Here is a 14,196-nt window from a genome sequence, read left to right on the forward strand (position 1 = left end):
AGTAATTTTATGAGATTTTTTAAGTTATTATTTAAAATGTTACCCAGGTAATGCTATGATGCTAGCTTTCCACTTCTCAAATCTTAGTAGATTTACTCAGAAAATCTTCTGAAGATTTTGACCTATAAAAAGTTTATTTCCTATAAATACTATAAAAACTAATCTTATTCTATTTGTTAGGAAGGAGGTTTAATTTTAATAGTACTAATCTAAGTTCTCTCCAAAGAGTCTGTCTATATGGATTGAATATTTAATTGTATCTCCATAGATATTTTACATTCCCATTTGAAGAAATAACCCCCTCCGCAGAAGAATCTATGATTCATATCCCAAATAAAGCTTGTTTTCTGATGGCACATAATGGATGGGTAATGGGAGATGATCCACTTCGAAACTTTGCTGAACCAGGTACATCATTTTTGTTAACTTTTCTGTGGATAGGGAAAGAAGAGTTTACAGCAAGGTCAAAATATAAACTGTTTCATTGACTTTTTTCCCCACTAGGCTAATAGTTCTTAAACAGTTTCATCACAAAGGTGCCAGAGCTGCATACAGTTTGAGAGAGAAGAGAAGGGATGGACAAAAAGGATGGAATTCATCTTTTCCTTCCCTGCCCCTTTCCCATTGGAAGTCCTTATATTCTCAACCAGAATGGCTTTTATCTATCTATTTTATATTATGGTTCTGCCTAAGGTTTTATATGGTTAAAATTTTAATCTATTGCATTTTAAAAATACATTTGAAACCATTGCTATTTCAATTGTATTGCCATAAGAGATATTTTCATTCATTAGCCAAAGGGGTATTAAGGTATTTGAATAGCAGTTACACTAGAAACTAATTTTAAGTTCCCCTCCCACTCCTAGCATTTTATTTTTCTACAGCTGTTTCTTTGCCAGAAACAGTTTTGTTGGGGACCCATCAATATGTTTTTCAACATTTCAGAAGTCTTTTTGAATGATTTAAATTTAATTTAAAAATCTCATTTTTTAAAAGAATGTACTTTGGGTTTAAGTATCTCTGCCTTCTCCTTTCTAGTCATCTAAATGAAAAAAGGCATTCTGCTGTATGCTGTGGATTTAATGTAACCTCTTGCCAAAAACGAGTAACAAGGTGCACATGCAGCTTTAAATGTTTTTGGTAGAGGGACACCTGGGTGGCTCAGTTGGTTAGGCATCCAACTCTTGATTTTGGCTTGGGTCATGATCTCAGGGTTGTGGGATTGAGCCCTACATCAGGCTCTGCAGTCAGCAAGGAGTCTGCTTGAAATTCTGTATCTCCCTTTCCCTTTACGCCTCCTGCTCATGCTCTCTATCTCTTTCTCTCCCTCTCAAATAAATAAATAAATCTTTTAAAAAAATTTTTTTGGTAGAACTCTATCTTCAAAGGGCGTATGATATTACTATTACTGTTTTCCTTTAAAAGAAACAACTTGATTTTTTTACATTAAGTGCATTAGTACATAAAGTACTATAGTCTCTTTTTAGAAGAGACTATAGGTAGAATTTTAGAAAAATAGATAGATATAAATTAATATTAATTTTTTAACTTTATAAATTTAGATACCCATACCATTTTAGACATAATTTTAACCAATGTATGGTTTGTGGTAGAAATAATGTGTTTTCAAAACAATGTTTCCAGGGCGCCTCAGTGGTTCAGTCGTTAAGCGTCTGCCTTCGGCTCAGGGCGTGATCCCAGCATTCTGGGATCGAGCCCCACAACAGGCTCCTCTGCTAGGAGCCTGCTTCTTCCTCCCCCACTCCCCCTGCTTGTGTTCCCTCTCTCGCTGGCTGTCTCTCTGTCAAATAAATAAATAAAATCTTTAAAAAATAAATAAATAAAATAAAAATAAAAATAAAAACAATGTTTCCTTGAAGTAAATGTTTTCATGTTTTTTCTTGAACCATTGAAAGCAAGCTCCTTTCTTAACAGGCTCAGAAGTTTATCTAAGAAGAGAACTTATTTGCTGGGGAGACAGTGTTAAATTACGCTATGGGAATAAACCAGAGGACTGTCCTTTTCTCTGGGCACACATGAAAAAATACACTGAAATGACCGCAACTTATTTCCAGGGAGTACGTCTTGATAACTGCCACTCAACACCTCTTCATGTAGCCGAGGTACAGAAAAACAATTCAAATACATTAAGCAAAAAATGTAGTATTCTTTCCTTGCTTTCCTTAAATAAAATATGCAAGTACATGTTTCCTTTTGCTAGTTGGACACCAGCATTGATTTGGTGGTAGTATTTAACACTTCGGCATAACTTCAAGATTCTAACAAAATCTTTTGATGCAGTTGTTATGGAATACTGTGCTATAAAATGTTTAACGAGTTAATATTTTTATTTCAGTTTAGGGAAGTAGATTATATTGTCTGATAATATACATAACCTTATTGCCATGTATATTATTTAAATATTACTAATATTTTATTATTAGCTTTTACAGGATTAATATTAATATTTTAATAATATGCAAATATCTATCTTATTCTTGTTATTTTCAGGTTGCTTTTACTATATTAATAGACACTGTGAAGTCAGTTGTTACATATTATGTTATTGTTTAAGCACTAACATTACAGTATATTGAAGCTCATTTTAGCCTCATTGATTCCATTTTTATTGATTATTTATAAAAATGTAAGTGTAAACAAAGGTTGTTTACCCTCTTTGGGCTTTTTACAGATACTGAGGCAGTGCCAAAATTTGTAGCATTATCTTCTATCTAACACAGCTTTGTAAAGACAATTTTCATTCTGTTTATAAGATCTTTGATAGTTTCCTAGTGAGAACTTCGTGTTTTTTGGGAATGTGTGCTTCTCTGGAAAATATCTATTTCTGTTATTTTAAGGCAATATTATAATGAATATGTTTCGAGCCCTATGATGAAGAATTGATTTGATATGGAAGAATTTAGTGAACTAATTTAGTAAATTAATTAAGGTGATAGAACATTTTTTAGTCCAAAAACTAGTAGAGGTTTTTCCTTATTGTGCTTTTAGCAGCAGAAAAAAAAAATATGTATATATATATGTGTATATATATGCAAATCTGGTTTTCATCTCCTATTTGGATAGATGATATAATCTTAGATTTTTTTTTCATAGATCTTATATATACACATATATATACACATATATATATATAAAATTGTAAGGTTATTATAACATTATAGCAAAACAGAAAATTAACACTCAATTTGCTTAATTTTAAGTTACAAAATCTTCCAGGACCCTACTTGTTAGCTGATAGAATTTCAATTATTTTATTAACCTTTGTGCAAACATTATGTTAAAAGAAATCAGAACCAATTTGATTTCTGATTAAGAGTTGAATACCATTTGTAGGAAAAGCTGGCTTTAGTATAGTTAGACCTAATCTTTGCAAAAGCTAAATGATTCATCAGCAGGGAATTTACCAGTAATGGCCTAGTCAACAGCCTGCAAATTAATAGCCTGGTTAGAGGTATTAAAAACAAACATTAAAACAGGGTGAAAGGCTAGCAGAATCACAGTGTTATGGTTTACATTTTTTTAATGTGACACTAACATTTTTCTTCTTCCTTTTTTTTCCCCTTTGTGTCTCTATATCTTTGCAAAATCTAATCTTCCTTTTTAACTGTTTTAATCTCTTTATAAATTCTCTTGTTTCCTGTGTGTATTGGTCTGTTTTATGTTTTCTTACATATGCACAATTAAATTTACTTGGAAATTCTTCTCGGATTTCCATTCTGTCTTGTTCCATGACATTTTCCTATGCTAAATCCATGCCTAGTCTTCTCTCCTTTCCTTCCCCCCTACTTGCTTTTCTCTTTGTGTTACATTTGTGACTATGCTTTTTGCAGTACATGTTGGATGCTGCTAGGAAATTGCAACCCAATTTGTATGTAGTAGCTGAACTGTTCACAGGAAGCGAAGACCTGGACAATGTCTTTGTTACTAGACTGGGCATTAGTTCCCTAATAAGAGGTAGGCTTGTTGAAGAGTATTTCCCATCTAAAACTTTAGTTTTTGTTTGAGTAGATTAAAAAGCATTTAATAGCATTATATACAATGTTTAATAATTTTCAACATAGTTAATATTCTTTTAAATACTCTACACAAACTTTCTCTAACTCAGTCTGTTTTTATCTGGAAAAATTTCTACCTAGGGTAAAATATCTCATTTTAAATTGAAAGACCAGTAGGATGAATTGATGAGTCATGAACAAAAGCATTTTTTTGTTTTTGAAAATATGCAAATCTGGTTTTCATCTCCTATTTGGATAGATGATATAATCTTAGATTTTTTTTTCATAGATCTTATATAACCAACATCCTAATAAACAACATATGTTCCCTTTTACCTACGTGAGTCATTTCTCTGGCCAATTATAGAGAAGACTTTTTTGTCACTTAAACTAATACACATTTGTTTAAATGTTTAAAGCAGTTTTGTTGTTGATAATATTTATGTGGTCTTTTTTTGGAAACTTAGCAATGATAAGAAACCTAACCTCTTCTTGAACAATAATAATGAAGATTGTTAAAATATTCTGTAATGCTTTGCAGAGGCAATGAGTGCATATGATAGCCATGAAGAGGGCAGATTGGTTTATAGATATGGAGGAGAACCTGTTGGATCCTTTGTTCAGCCCTGTTTGAGGCCGTTAATGCCAGCCATTGCACATGCCCTGTTTATGGATATTACCCATGATAATGAGTGTCCTATTGTGGTAAGCATCTAATTTGTTTCTTGTATTTACTTATTTTGCTAAACTCATATGTAGAATTTAAGAAACATGACAGATGAATGTGGGGGGGAAGAGAGAGGCAAACAATAAAACAGACAACTAAAGAGAACAAACTGAGGGTTGCTGGAGGGGAGGTGGGCAGGGGATGGGCTAAGTGGGTGATGGGGATTAAGGAGAGCACTTGTTGTGAGCACTGGGTGTGGTATTGTAAGTGATGAATCACTCGATTCCCCACCGGAAACTAATATTACACTCTATGTTAACTGACTGGAATTTAAATAAAAACTTGAAAAAGGAAAAAATAAATATATGTTTTGATCTGATATTTAGTGGCAATATCCACATACTTCAAAATCGTGTCTTAGATTTATAAGTGATTGTGGTACATAGTTTTTGAATGTTTTGTTAGTTCTGAAGCAAATTAATGTTAAAAAATAATAAAGTAAAGCCAATTAATGTCTTGTAGTTTATAACTATGTAACTATCCTTTTACTTCATTATGCTATAGGATGGCACTTTACGTTTGAAAGAAAATAAACCTTGGGGTTTTTTATTGTTTTCTAGCATAGGTCAGAATACGATGCTCTCCCAAGTACCACAATTGTTTCTATGGCATGTTGTGCTAGTGGAAGTACTAAAGGCTATGATGAATTAGTGCCTCATCAGGTATGTCTTTGTGTTGTTTTTTTTTTAAATCCACATAGCCAACAACTTTGAGCATTTTTACTAAACGTTCTTATTATAATTAAAATGTATACATGGCTAAGTTTTAGCTTTGTTCAGATTTCAGTGGTTTCTGAAGAACGGTTTTATACTAAGTGGAATCCTGGAGCATCTCCATCAGATACAGGTGAAGTTAATTTCCAAAGTGGAATTATTGCAGCCAGATGTGCTATCAATAAACTTCATCAAGAACTTGGGGCTCAGGGTTTCATTCAGGCAAGAAACTAAATTTTTGTAAGTTTCTTAAGTTTCAATTTCAGAGTAAGTCTTTCCAGTTTGAGCACTAATGTGTTTTCTCTTTCTGTGTCTCAGGTCTATGTGGATCAGGTTGATGAGGACATAGTGGCAGTAACAAGACATTCACCCAGTATTCATCAGTCTGTTGTGTCTGTGTCTAGAACTGCTTTCAGGAATCCTAAGACTTCATTTTACAGCAAGGAAGTACCTCAAATGTGCATCCCTGGTAATGCAACCTAAAAATGTTATTGTGATTATATTATAACACAGTGCAAGTGTGGCTGTAGTTGAAAAAAAGAACTTGAAATTTTTCATAACTTGGGGCACCTGGCTGACTCGGTTGGTAGAGCATGCGACTCTTGATCACGGGGTCATGAGTTCAAGCCCCATGTTGGGTGTAAAGCTTACTTTAAAGAAAGAAAGAAAAAGAAGAAAGAAAGAAATTAAGACTGGGATCACGACCTGAGCTGAAGGCAGACACTCAACCAGCCAAGCCCCCCAGGCACCCCAGGAAGTTTTTATAATTGTCAAAGAAGAGATACGGAGAGACTGTAATTGCTATATATTCACAGAAGAGAGAAATTACTGAGTACTTAGAAAAGGCTTCTCAAGGGAGGTGGAACTTTAGTTCCTGAAAGATGTATAAAAAGAATTCATTATTAATTTATTAATTGGTGTTAGTAAGACTATTTGGGGACCAGGGAAAATATCTATTTGGTTGAAATAGTGGAGTGACAGAGGGCTAGGAAGGTAATTGAGGATGGATTATGAAAAGCCTTAAATATTAAACTGTTTTCCACTTTGGTTTATATATGTGTGTATGTATGTACATGCCCATACACAAATACATACTTAGACACACTACAAATATACATGTGTATACATATATATAAACACATGAATATACATATATATTTCCTGGGTATAAAAGGAATACATGTTTGTTTTATACAAATTAGGAAATAGGGAATGAATTAAGAGGAAAATAAAGTTACTTCACAACTCAAAAAATGTTAATATTTGAGAATATTTCCATTACAGATATTGTCCATGTAGTAAAATATAATTTACCTCAAATTAATTTCCCATGAGGCGCCTGAGTGGCTCAGTTGGTTAAGCGTCTGTCTTCGGCTCAGGTCATGATCCCAGGGTCCTGGGATTGAGCCCCACATCGGACTCCCTGCTCAGCGGGAGTCTGCTCCTTCCTCTCCTTCTGCTTGTGCTCTCTGTTGCTATCTCTGTCTCTCTCAAATAAATAAATAAAATCTTTAAAAAAAAGTTAATTTCCCATGGTCCTGGGATTGAGCCCCACATCAGGCTCCCTGGTCAGTGGGGAACCTGCTTCTCCCTCTCCTCCTCACTCGTGCTCTCTCTCTGCTCTTTCTCATTATCTCTGTCTCTCTCTCAAATAAATAAAATCTTTAAAATAAATAAATAAATAAATAAATAAATAAATAAATAAATAAATAAATACACGTCCATAAATCATATCCTTATTATTGCTAGAGTTTTTTTCTAGATGTGTATATTTTATTTCCTTTCTTACTGTTTTATGTATTATAGCAAAACATTCTCCTGTGCATATAGCAACTGTCCAAGTCTGGCAATTAATTGAGAGGATGAAGATTCCCATAAACATCATCATATTCTATATTGGTTGCTTGTTATTAAATATGTATAACTCCAAGGGGCACTTGGATGGCTCAGTCGGTTAAATATGTATAACTCCAATTTTTAAAGATTATCAACTTGAATAGTTTTAAGGTTAAAAGCTCATCAGTTATTTTTAACTGCTTGCTAGTGTATAGTCAGTAATCTTGTCTGATTGTTGCTAATGTACATACACAGTTTCACATGGTTGCAATCAGTGTGAACAATATTATCTCAGGTTTTGTTTTGGTCACTGATCAAAAACATTTCCATTTTGTCACAAAATTGTGATTTTCATTATATTAAATATTTCATATTTTATTATGTTAGTATTCCATCTTTAATATTCTTCAGTATGTTTAAACAGTGAATATACACTAGGAATAATTCTTTTCTCTTGGACAATTTCTTAGTAATTATTTCGAGAAGTAGAATTTCTGGATCAAAAGGTACAGTTACTTATTGTCAGATTAATGGCTTAAATTACTTAAATAATAAAATTCAAGTTTTATATATCCTTTGACTCAGCAATTCTGCTCCTAGGTTTATCTCTGAGAAACTCTCATATGTTCCATTAGAAGACAGGCACAAGAATATATTTGGTATTTTCACACAGTGGAATACTATTTGGCATTTGAAGCTAATAAGCTGCAGCTTGTGTAGCAATGTGAACAAATCTAAAAAATACAGTGTTGTTTAATAGAATGCAAGTTGCAGAAATATATATATATATATATATATATATATATATATAATTTGAATCCACTTTGATAAAACTTGGAAATATGGAAAATAATATATGTTGTTTTGGGAAACAGACATATGTAGTAAAAATGCACAGGATCTATGAACACCAAAGTGCAGGTAATGGTTACCTCTGAGGGGGGGAAGAAAGTGTACACATTTGTAATGTTTTTTTCAGCTAGGAAGTAGGATCTGGCTTTTTAAAATTTTTCCCTACTTTTTGTATTTCTGAAATTTTTCATTTTTTAAAATAAGTCTTTCAAGGGATTTATTTTCCCTTTGCTCAAAATTAGGAAGGTTATATATTGTTCCTAAGAGCTAAGCCATTATTACTTGATCTTTTTTCAAATAGATTTTTGTTAATTTATGATTTTTTTTTAAAGATTTTATGTATTTATTTGACAGAGAGAGAGACAGTCAGCGAGAGAGGGAACACAAGCAGGGGGAGTGGGAGAGGAAGAGGCAGGCTCCCAGCAAAGGAGCCTGATGTGGGGCTCGATCCCAGAATGCTGGGATCATGCCCTGAGCTGAAGGCAGACGCTTAACGATTGCGCCACCCAGGCGCCCCCTGTTAGTTTATGATTTTAAAAACAAAAGCATTGTGTGAAAAACGCATCCGGTAGAATCATCTGTTCTCAGACTGATATTTCATATTCAACTTTAAGTTTAATTAATTAAGTTGAATTAGCAATTCCTAATTTCAGATGGTTTAATATGAAATTTTGTTAATATTTTTATGTATTCCTAGGCAAAATTGAAGAAGTAGTTCTTGAAGCTAGAACTATTGAGAGAAATACAAAACCTTATCAGAAGGATGAGAATTCGATCAATGGAATGCCAAATATCACAGTAGAAATTAGAGAACATATTCAGGTATTTGGGACTCTCATCTTACTACTGTGTTTAATATCTTGAGGACATTAGAATTATTGATTGAATGGTTTTATATAATTTTTTTCAAGCTTAGTGAAAGTAAAATTGTTAAACAAGCTGGAGTTGCCACAAAAGGACCCAATGAATATATTCAAGAAATAGAATTTGAAAACTTATCTCCAGGAAGTGTTATTATATTCAGGTATGTTGGAGTTCAAACTGTTGACTTTGCTTATAAAATAGATTACATATTTTGTTAATTTTAAATAAATCATTCCTAAAAAGTAACCATTTTTTAATTAACGTTTTCAGAGTTAGTCTTGATCCACATGCGCAAGTCGCTGTTGGAATTCTTCGAAGTCATCTGATACAGTTCAGTCCTCATTTTAAATCTGGGAGCCTTACTGTTGACAATTCAGATCCTATATTAAAAATTCCTTTTGCTTTGTAAGTATGCCTTAGTTTATGGAGATTTGCCACTTTAATAACTGATAAGTTACCACAAGCCTGATTTAAGCGGTTTTAAGGATCCTCTATATCCTTGCTACTCAGATGGTGGTCCAAGGACCAGTAGTTGTATCAGCATCATCTGTTGCTAACATTTTGTCCTATTGCTTTATCATTTGTATGTGTGCTTGCATGTGCACTCTCTCATACTCATGCACTCTAGCTATAGATACAAGCAAACACACACACATCTCTGTACATGCACACATGCACACAATTTTTCTGAACTATATGAGGCTAAATCGCATACACCATATTCCTTCCACATCATTTTTAAGTATTTTATTTATTTCTTTAAAGTAGGCTCCACATCCAAAGTGGGGCCCAAACTCATGACCCTAAGGTCAAGAGTCACATGTTCATCGCACTGAGCCAGCCAGGTGCCCCTAAGCTAAATTTTTTGTTGTTGTTCGTTGGCTATGTATTTATTCAGTGAAATATCATTTTATGTACTAACCCATTTTTCGATTGTGTTCAATTTTTTGTTTTTGTAAGAGCTTCTATCATTAAGGATATTAACTCTTAACTCAAGCTATTAGAAAAGTATTTACATTCTAAAAATATCTGATGAAGCAGTTTTATGTTTTTGTGAAATGCTTATAAAATGCATATTCATCCTCAAACCTACTCAGATTATCTTGGGGTAAGGCCAAGAAATCTGCATCTTAATAAGCTCTCCAGGTAATTCGTATGCAAGTTCACTGGCTACATGTCAAAAAATATTTGCCTAGAATGGAGTTGGTACTGAGACTGCTGATTGATTTGATCAAACTTGACTCACAAACTGCAGATGAAGGAAGAGTCAGTCCCAGCTATGAGGACAGAGTGTGGCAGAAACAGGGAACAAAGCGCAGCCAACTCTAGTTTTCTCAGTTGAGACAGAACTAAAAGAGAAAGAAGGAAGTACATTCAAGAGGATGTGTTCACATAAAATTCAAGAGGATATGTATTCAGTTCTGTAGAATGAAATGACCCGAACAGCTAGAATTATAAAAAAGTAGGGTTTTCGTTGTATTCAAGTGTGGTCAGTTAGAATCTCACTGCTGCCTGGACAAAGGGGAAACCAAGGCCATGATAGACACCTCCTTCTGAGTATTATCAAGAAGCATCTATAAGAAAATCTTGGTTTCTTGAATAACCCAGCTAAAGGGTAGTGCCACCTTAGGAGAGGAGAGAAGGAAAAGGAGAGAAATAGTACATGATTTCTAAGATGGTTAACTGTGACTTTTGATTATCCCTTTACTGGTCCTTGACAAGTATTTTGATTTTAAAATAATTATCATAAAAAGTAATTGATGTCCTACTTAGGAGAATATAAAGAAGAGAAAAAAACCATGTCCATCTAAAGATATTAAAAAAGCAAATTTGTGAGAAAAAGGTTGTAGCAACCAAAAGATTTTTCCAGCATACTTGTAAGTAATAAAATTTGGCAATTGATTATTTTCTTATCTTGAAAGAAGTATTACTTCTAACTGAATTTTTAGCATGTTTTATTCTTTAATTATTGCTTATAATATATATTGTTTATAATGTATATTACATGTATATTATAATGCTGAGTTACTAAAACATACATTGTTAAGGCATTTTATGGTTATGATTCAGATTTTCTTCTTTATTGACAGTGGGTGCAATTTTACTGTATTTAACCAGTTCTCTTTATTTTCCACTTCTTAGCATTGCCTCAAAATTAACTTTGGCTGAACTGAATCAGGTACTTTACCGATGTGAAGCAGAAGAACAAGAAGACGGTGGAGGCTGTTATGACATACCAAACTGGTCATCTCTTAAATATGCGGGTCTTCAAGGTATGCAAATACAAGGATAGTTAAGCTTTTGGACTTTTTTTGGGTTTTTTTAGGGTCATATGGTGTCTTTTTTTTTTCTTTAAGATTTATTTATTTATTTATTTATTTGACAGAGAGAGAGAGAGACAGTCACCGAGAGAGGGAACACAAGCAGGGGGAGTGGGAGAGGAAGAAGCAGGCCCCCAGTGGAGCAGGGAGCCCGATGTGGGGCTTGATCCCAGGACCCTGGGATCACGCCCTGAGCCGAAGGCAGATGCTTAACGACTGAGCCACCCAGGCACCCCCATACGGTGTCTTCTTTATAGAATTAAAGTATGGGCTCAGAATTCAACTGCTTGGGTTCAAACTGTGGCCTTGTCACCTACTCATTCATTGACCTTCAGCCAGTAACTTAACTTCTCTGTGCCCCAATTTCTGCCTTTATAAAATGTGAATAATATTGTCTGATTCATAGGCTTTTTTGAAAACTAAGTGAGAAAACTTATTTGGGCCCCAAATGGGACTAGGTTGTAAATATAATACATTCATCTTCCTTTTTCATCTAATTAGAAACTTTGTTTCATTGCATATTTGTTTTATCCAAAAAGAGAACTTATAATAAAACATTATGTAGTTAGAGTAGTTGTAAGGCAGGACATAGGATCTAAATATTTAATTATCAGTTTAACGCATCTGGTTGGGAATATTTTCTTGGATTTTTATCTAAGAAATTTGGTTTATCACATATGTATTCCTAGTTCATGTAGTATTCCACATATCATGGCTTTTACGCAACTCTTTATTTTCTTTGTCCATCTGACCCATCTTTAAGGATGAGTTCGATTCTTACATCTTGCACAAAGCACTCCTTAACTATTATTTTTCACGGTAATATCTTAGTCTCCTTGATACCCATTGCATTAATTTACTATACCTCTTACTTGCTATACTGCCTTACTTGGAAGATATTGCTTTATTTTAGTAATTAGTACAGTGTTTTGTGAATATTTATTGTTGTGGCTAAGAATGGGCTCTAGATTCCCTCGGTTACACTCACTAGCTTTATAACCTTGGAGTAAACTCTCCATGGCTCAGTTTTCTCATCTATAACATGGAAACAATAATAGTACCTACCACAAGGATTAAATGACTTGATACATGTAAAGCACTTAGACAACGCTTAGTTCACAGTTAGTACTTGGTGATTGTTAGCTTTAAAACTCACTAAGTAGATTGTACCTTGAGAAAGAAGAACGTTTGCCTTTTTTGCATTCTTGTTTTTTAGCTTTTATATTTTCTACAAAACCAAGCACATAAGAAGCTCTCAATAAGTTTCTTCTAGACTTTTGTACTTTTGACATTTTTTTTCTAAAACAGTCTGATTTTCATTTTTTTTTTTTAAAGATTTTATTTATTTATTTATTTGACAGAGATAGAGACAGCCAGCGAGAGAGGGAACACAAGCAGGGGGAGTGGGAGAGGAAGAAGCAGGCTCATAGCGGAAGAGCCTGATGTGGGGCTCGATTCCATAACGCCGGGATCACGCCCTGAGCCGAAGGCAGATGCTTAACCGCTGTGCCACCCAGGCGCCCCTAAAACAGTCTGATTTTCAACACAAAATGTTTTGTGCTGTGAGAAATAGAGAAACGTATATGTTACCAGTCATAGACAGCTGTTTACTCCATTTTCACCCTGAGCTGTTGAATTCCTTCTGCTAACTGAAAAGACCACACTTTTCTGAACTTTTTCTGGTCTTCGTCTTTCTTAAAATTAAGTCTAGCTCTTTACTCTCTCCTGATTTACCTTCTCCTGATTTACTTTTTGCTTTATATCAGTCCCTTTCTTCTCTGACAGTTTAGTATTTCCAGCATTCCACTGGATATTTCTAGGAGGTTCTGAATAGCAATATCCAATTAAGTCAGACTTAACTTCATTGACTTTCTCTCCCCTAAAAAAAAATCCCCCTTCTCTTCTTCCCTACTTCTTATAATAATACATATTCAGTCATGTTGGAATCCAGGAATCTGTTTTTGGATCTGTCCCTTTTATCTTCTGTATTCAATCAGTAATTGTGACTGGTTTTTTCTGTGTTCACTATGGTATACCAAATCCTTTTATTTTCATAGTTAACACCATATTCAGAGACTAAGTCTGTCTGCAAAACCAAGTAACCAGTTTTCCAATTTCTTGTTACCTCTTTCACGGAACATTCCATTCCACTGATCAGATCTCTTTTTCTAAAATGCTGCTTCATCATGTCACCATTATTCAACAAATGAATCTTAGTTTACTGAGCAATATTTGCCTTCCCCGAAATGCTAGAGCAAAAGTGGATCTATATTTTATACTGTCTTATTTTCTAGTTTTGTTTATGTTTTAAGCTTTGTTTCCCAAAGAAGGTCATAAGCCCCTTAAGAGAAAGAACTACATCTTAAATTTATATATTTATTTTTTTATTTTTCAAGACATGCTATATACAAAGTAAAATTAAATCCTAAATATATAAATAAATTTAGTCAAAATGAACTTGTTGAGGCTATTAATATAATATTTTTAAGGTGGAAATTATTACATTATGGGGTAATGGAAGAAGTACTATTGTTCTGTCATTGAAATCACAGAAACCACTGTGTATGCATGGAAATGCTAATGTTTCTGTTTGAGTATTGCTTAAGGATATGCTCATATACCTCACCGTGTTAACTCGTTTAGTTCCAACTCCCTCTTGTTACATTTCAAAGGTCCTTTCCAAAGCAGGCTTTATTATTATTATCACCAGAGATGCTCTTGCTGTCTTTGAAACCAGTCCTGTGATTGCTTGAATATTAATGATTCCACCATTTTTCAGCATGAGAAGACACAGACTTATCAATTCCCCCCCCCCCCAGTGTCTTAGGGCAGGAAAACTATGCCAGTTAGTTGCCTTTGAATATTTT

The 14,196-nt window shown here is 33.9% G+C and overlaps 1 protein-coding gene across 4 annotated transcripts in view; it reads left to right on the plus strand.

Annotated features, from left to right (window-relative positions):
• The window catches only part of AGL (amylo-alpha-1,6-glucosidase and 4-alpha-glucanotransferase), a 78,618-nt gene that overhangs the window by 30,062 nt on the left and 34,360 nt on the right, over positions 1-14,196 (plus strand). For all 4 annotated transcript variants that reach the window (XM_045801703.2, XM_045801704.2, XM_045801702.2 and 1 more), the window contains 11 exons: positions 269-408; positions 1,936-2,123; positions 3,852-3,975; positions 4,558-4,721; positions 5,304-5,405; positions 5,523-5,678; positions 5,775-5,925; positions 8,842-8,966; positions 9,056-9,168; positions 9,279-9,413; positions 11,151-11,281. In XM_045801703.2, the coding sequence (XP_045657659.2) occupies positions 269-408; positions 1,936-2,123; positions 3,852-3,975; positions 4,558-4,721; positions 5,304-5,405; positions 5,523-5,678; positions 5,775-5,925; positions 8,842-8,966; positions 9,056-9,168; positions 9,279-9,413; positions 11,151-11,281 (1,529 nt within the window). The remainder of the gene's footprint in view (positions 1-268; positions 409-1,935; positions 2,124-3,851; positions 3,976-4,557; positions 4,722-5,303; positions 5,406-5,522; positions 5,679-5,774; positions 5,926-8,841; positions 8,967-9,055; positions 9,169-9,278; positions 9,414-11,150; positions 11,282-14,196) is intronic.

The sequence above is a fragment of the Ursus americanus genome, chromosome 12, assembly GCF_024610735.1.
Source record: "Ursus americanus isolate L20-20 chromosome 12, mUrsAme1.1.p, whole genome shotgun sequence".
NCBI lineage: Eukaryota > Metazoa > Chordata > Mammalia > Carnivora > Ursidae > Ursus > Ursus americanus.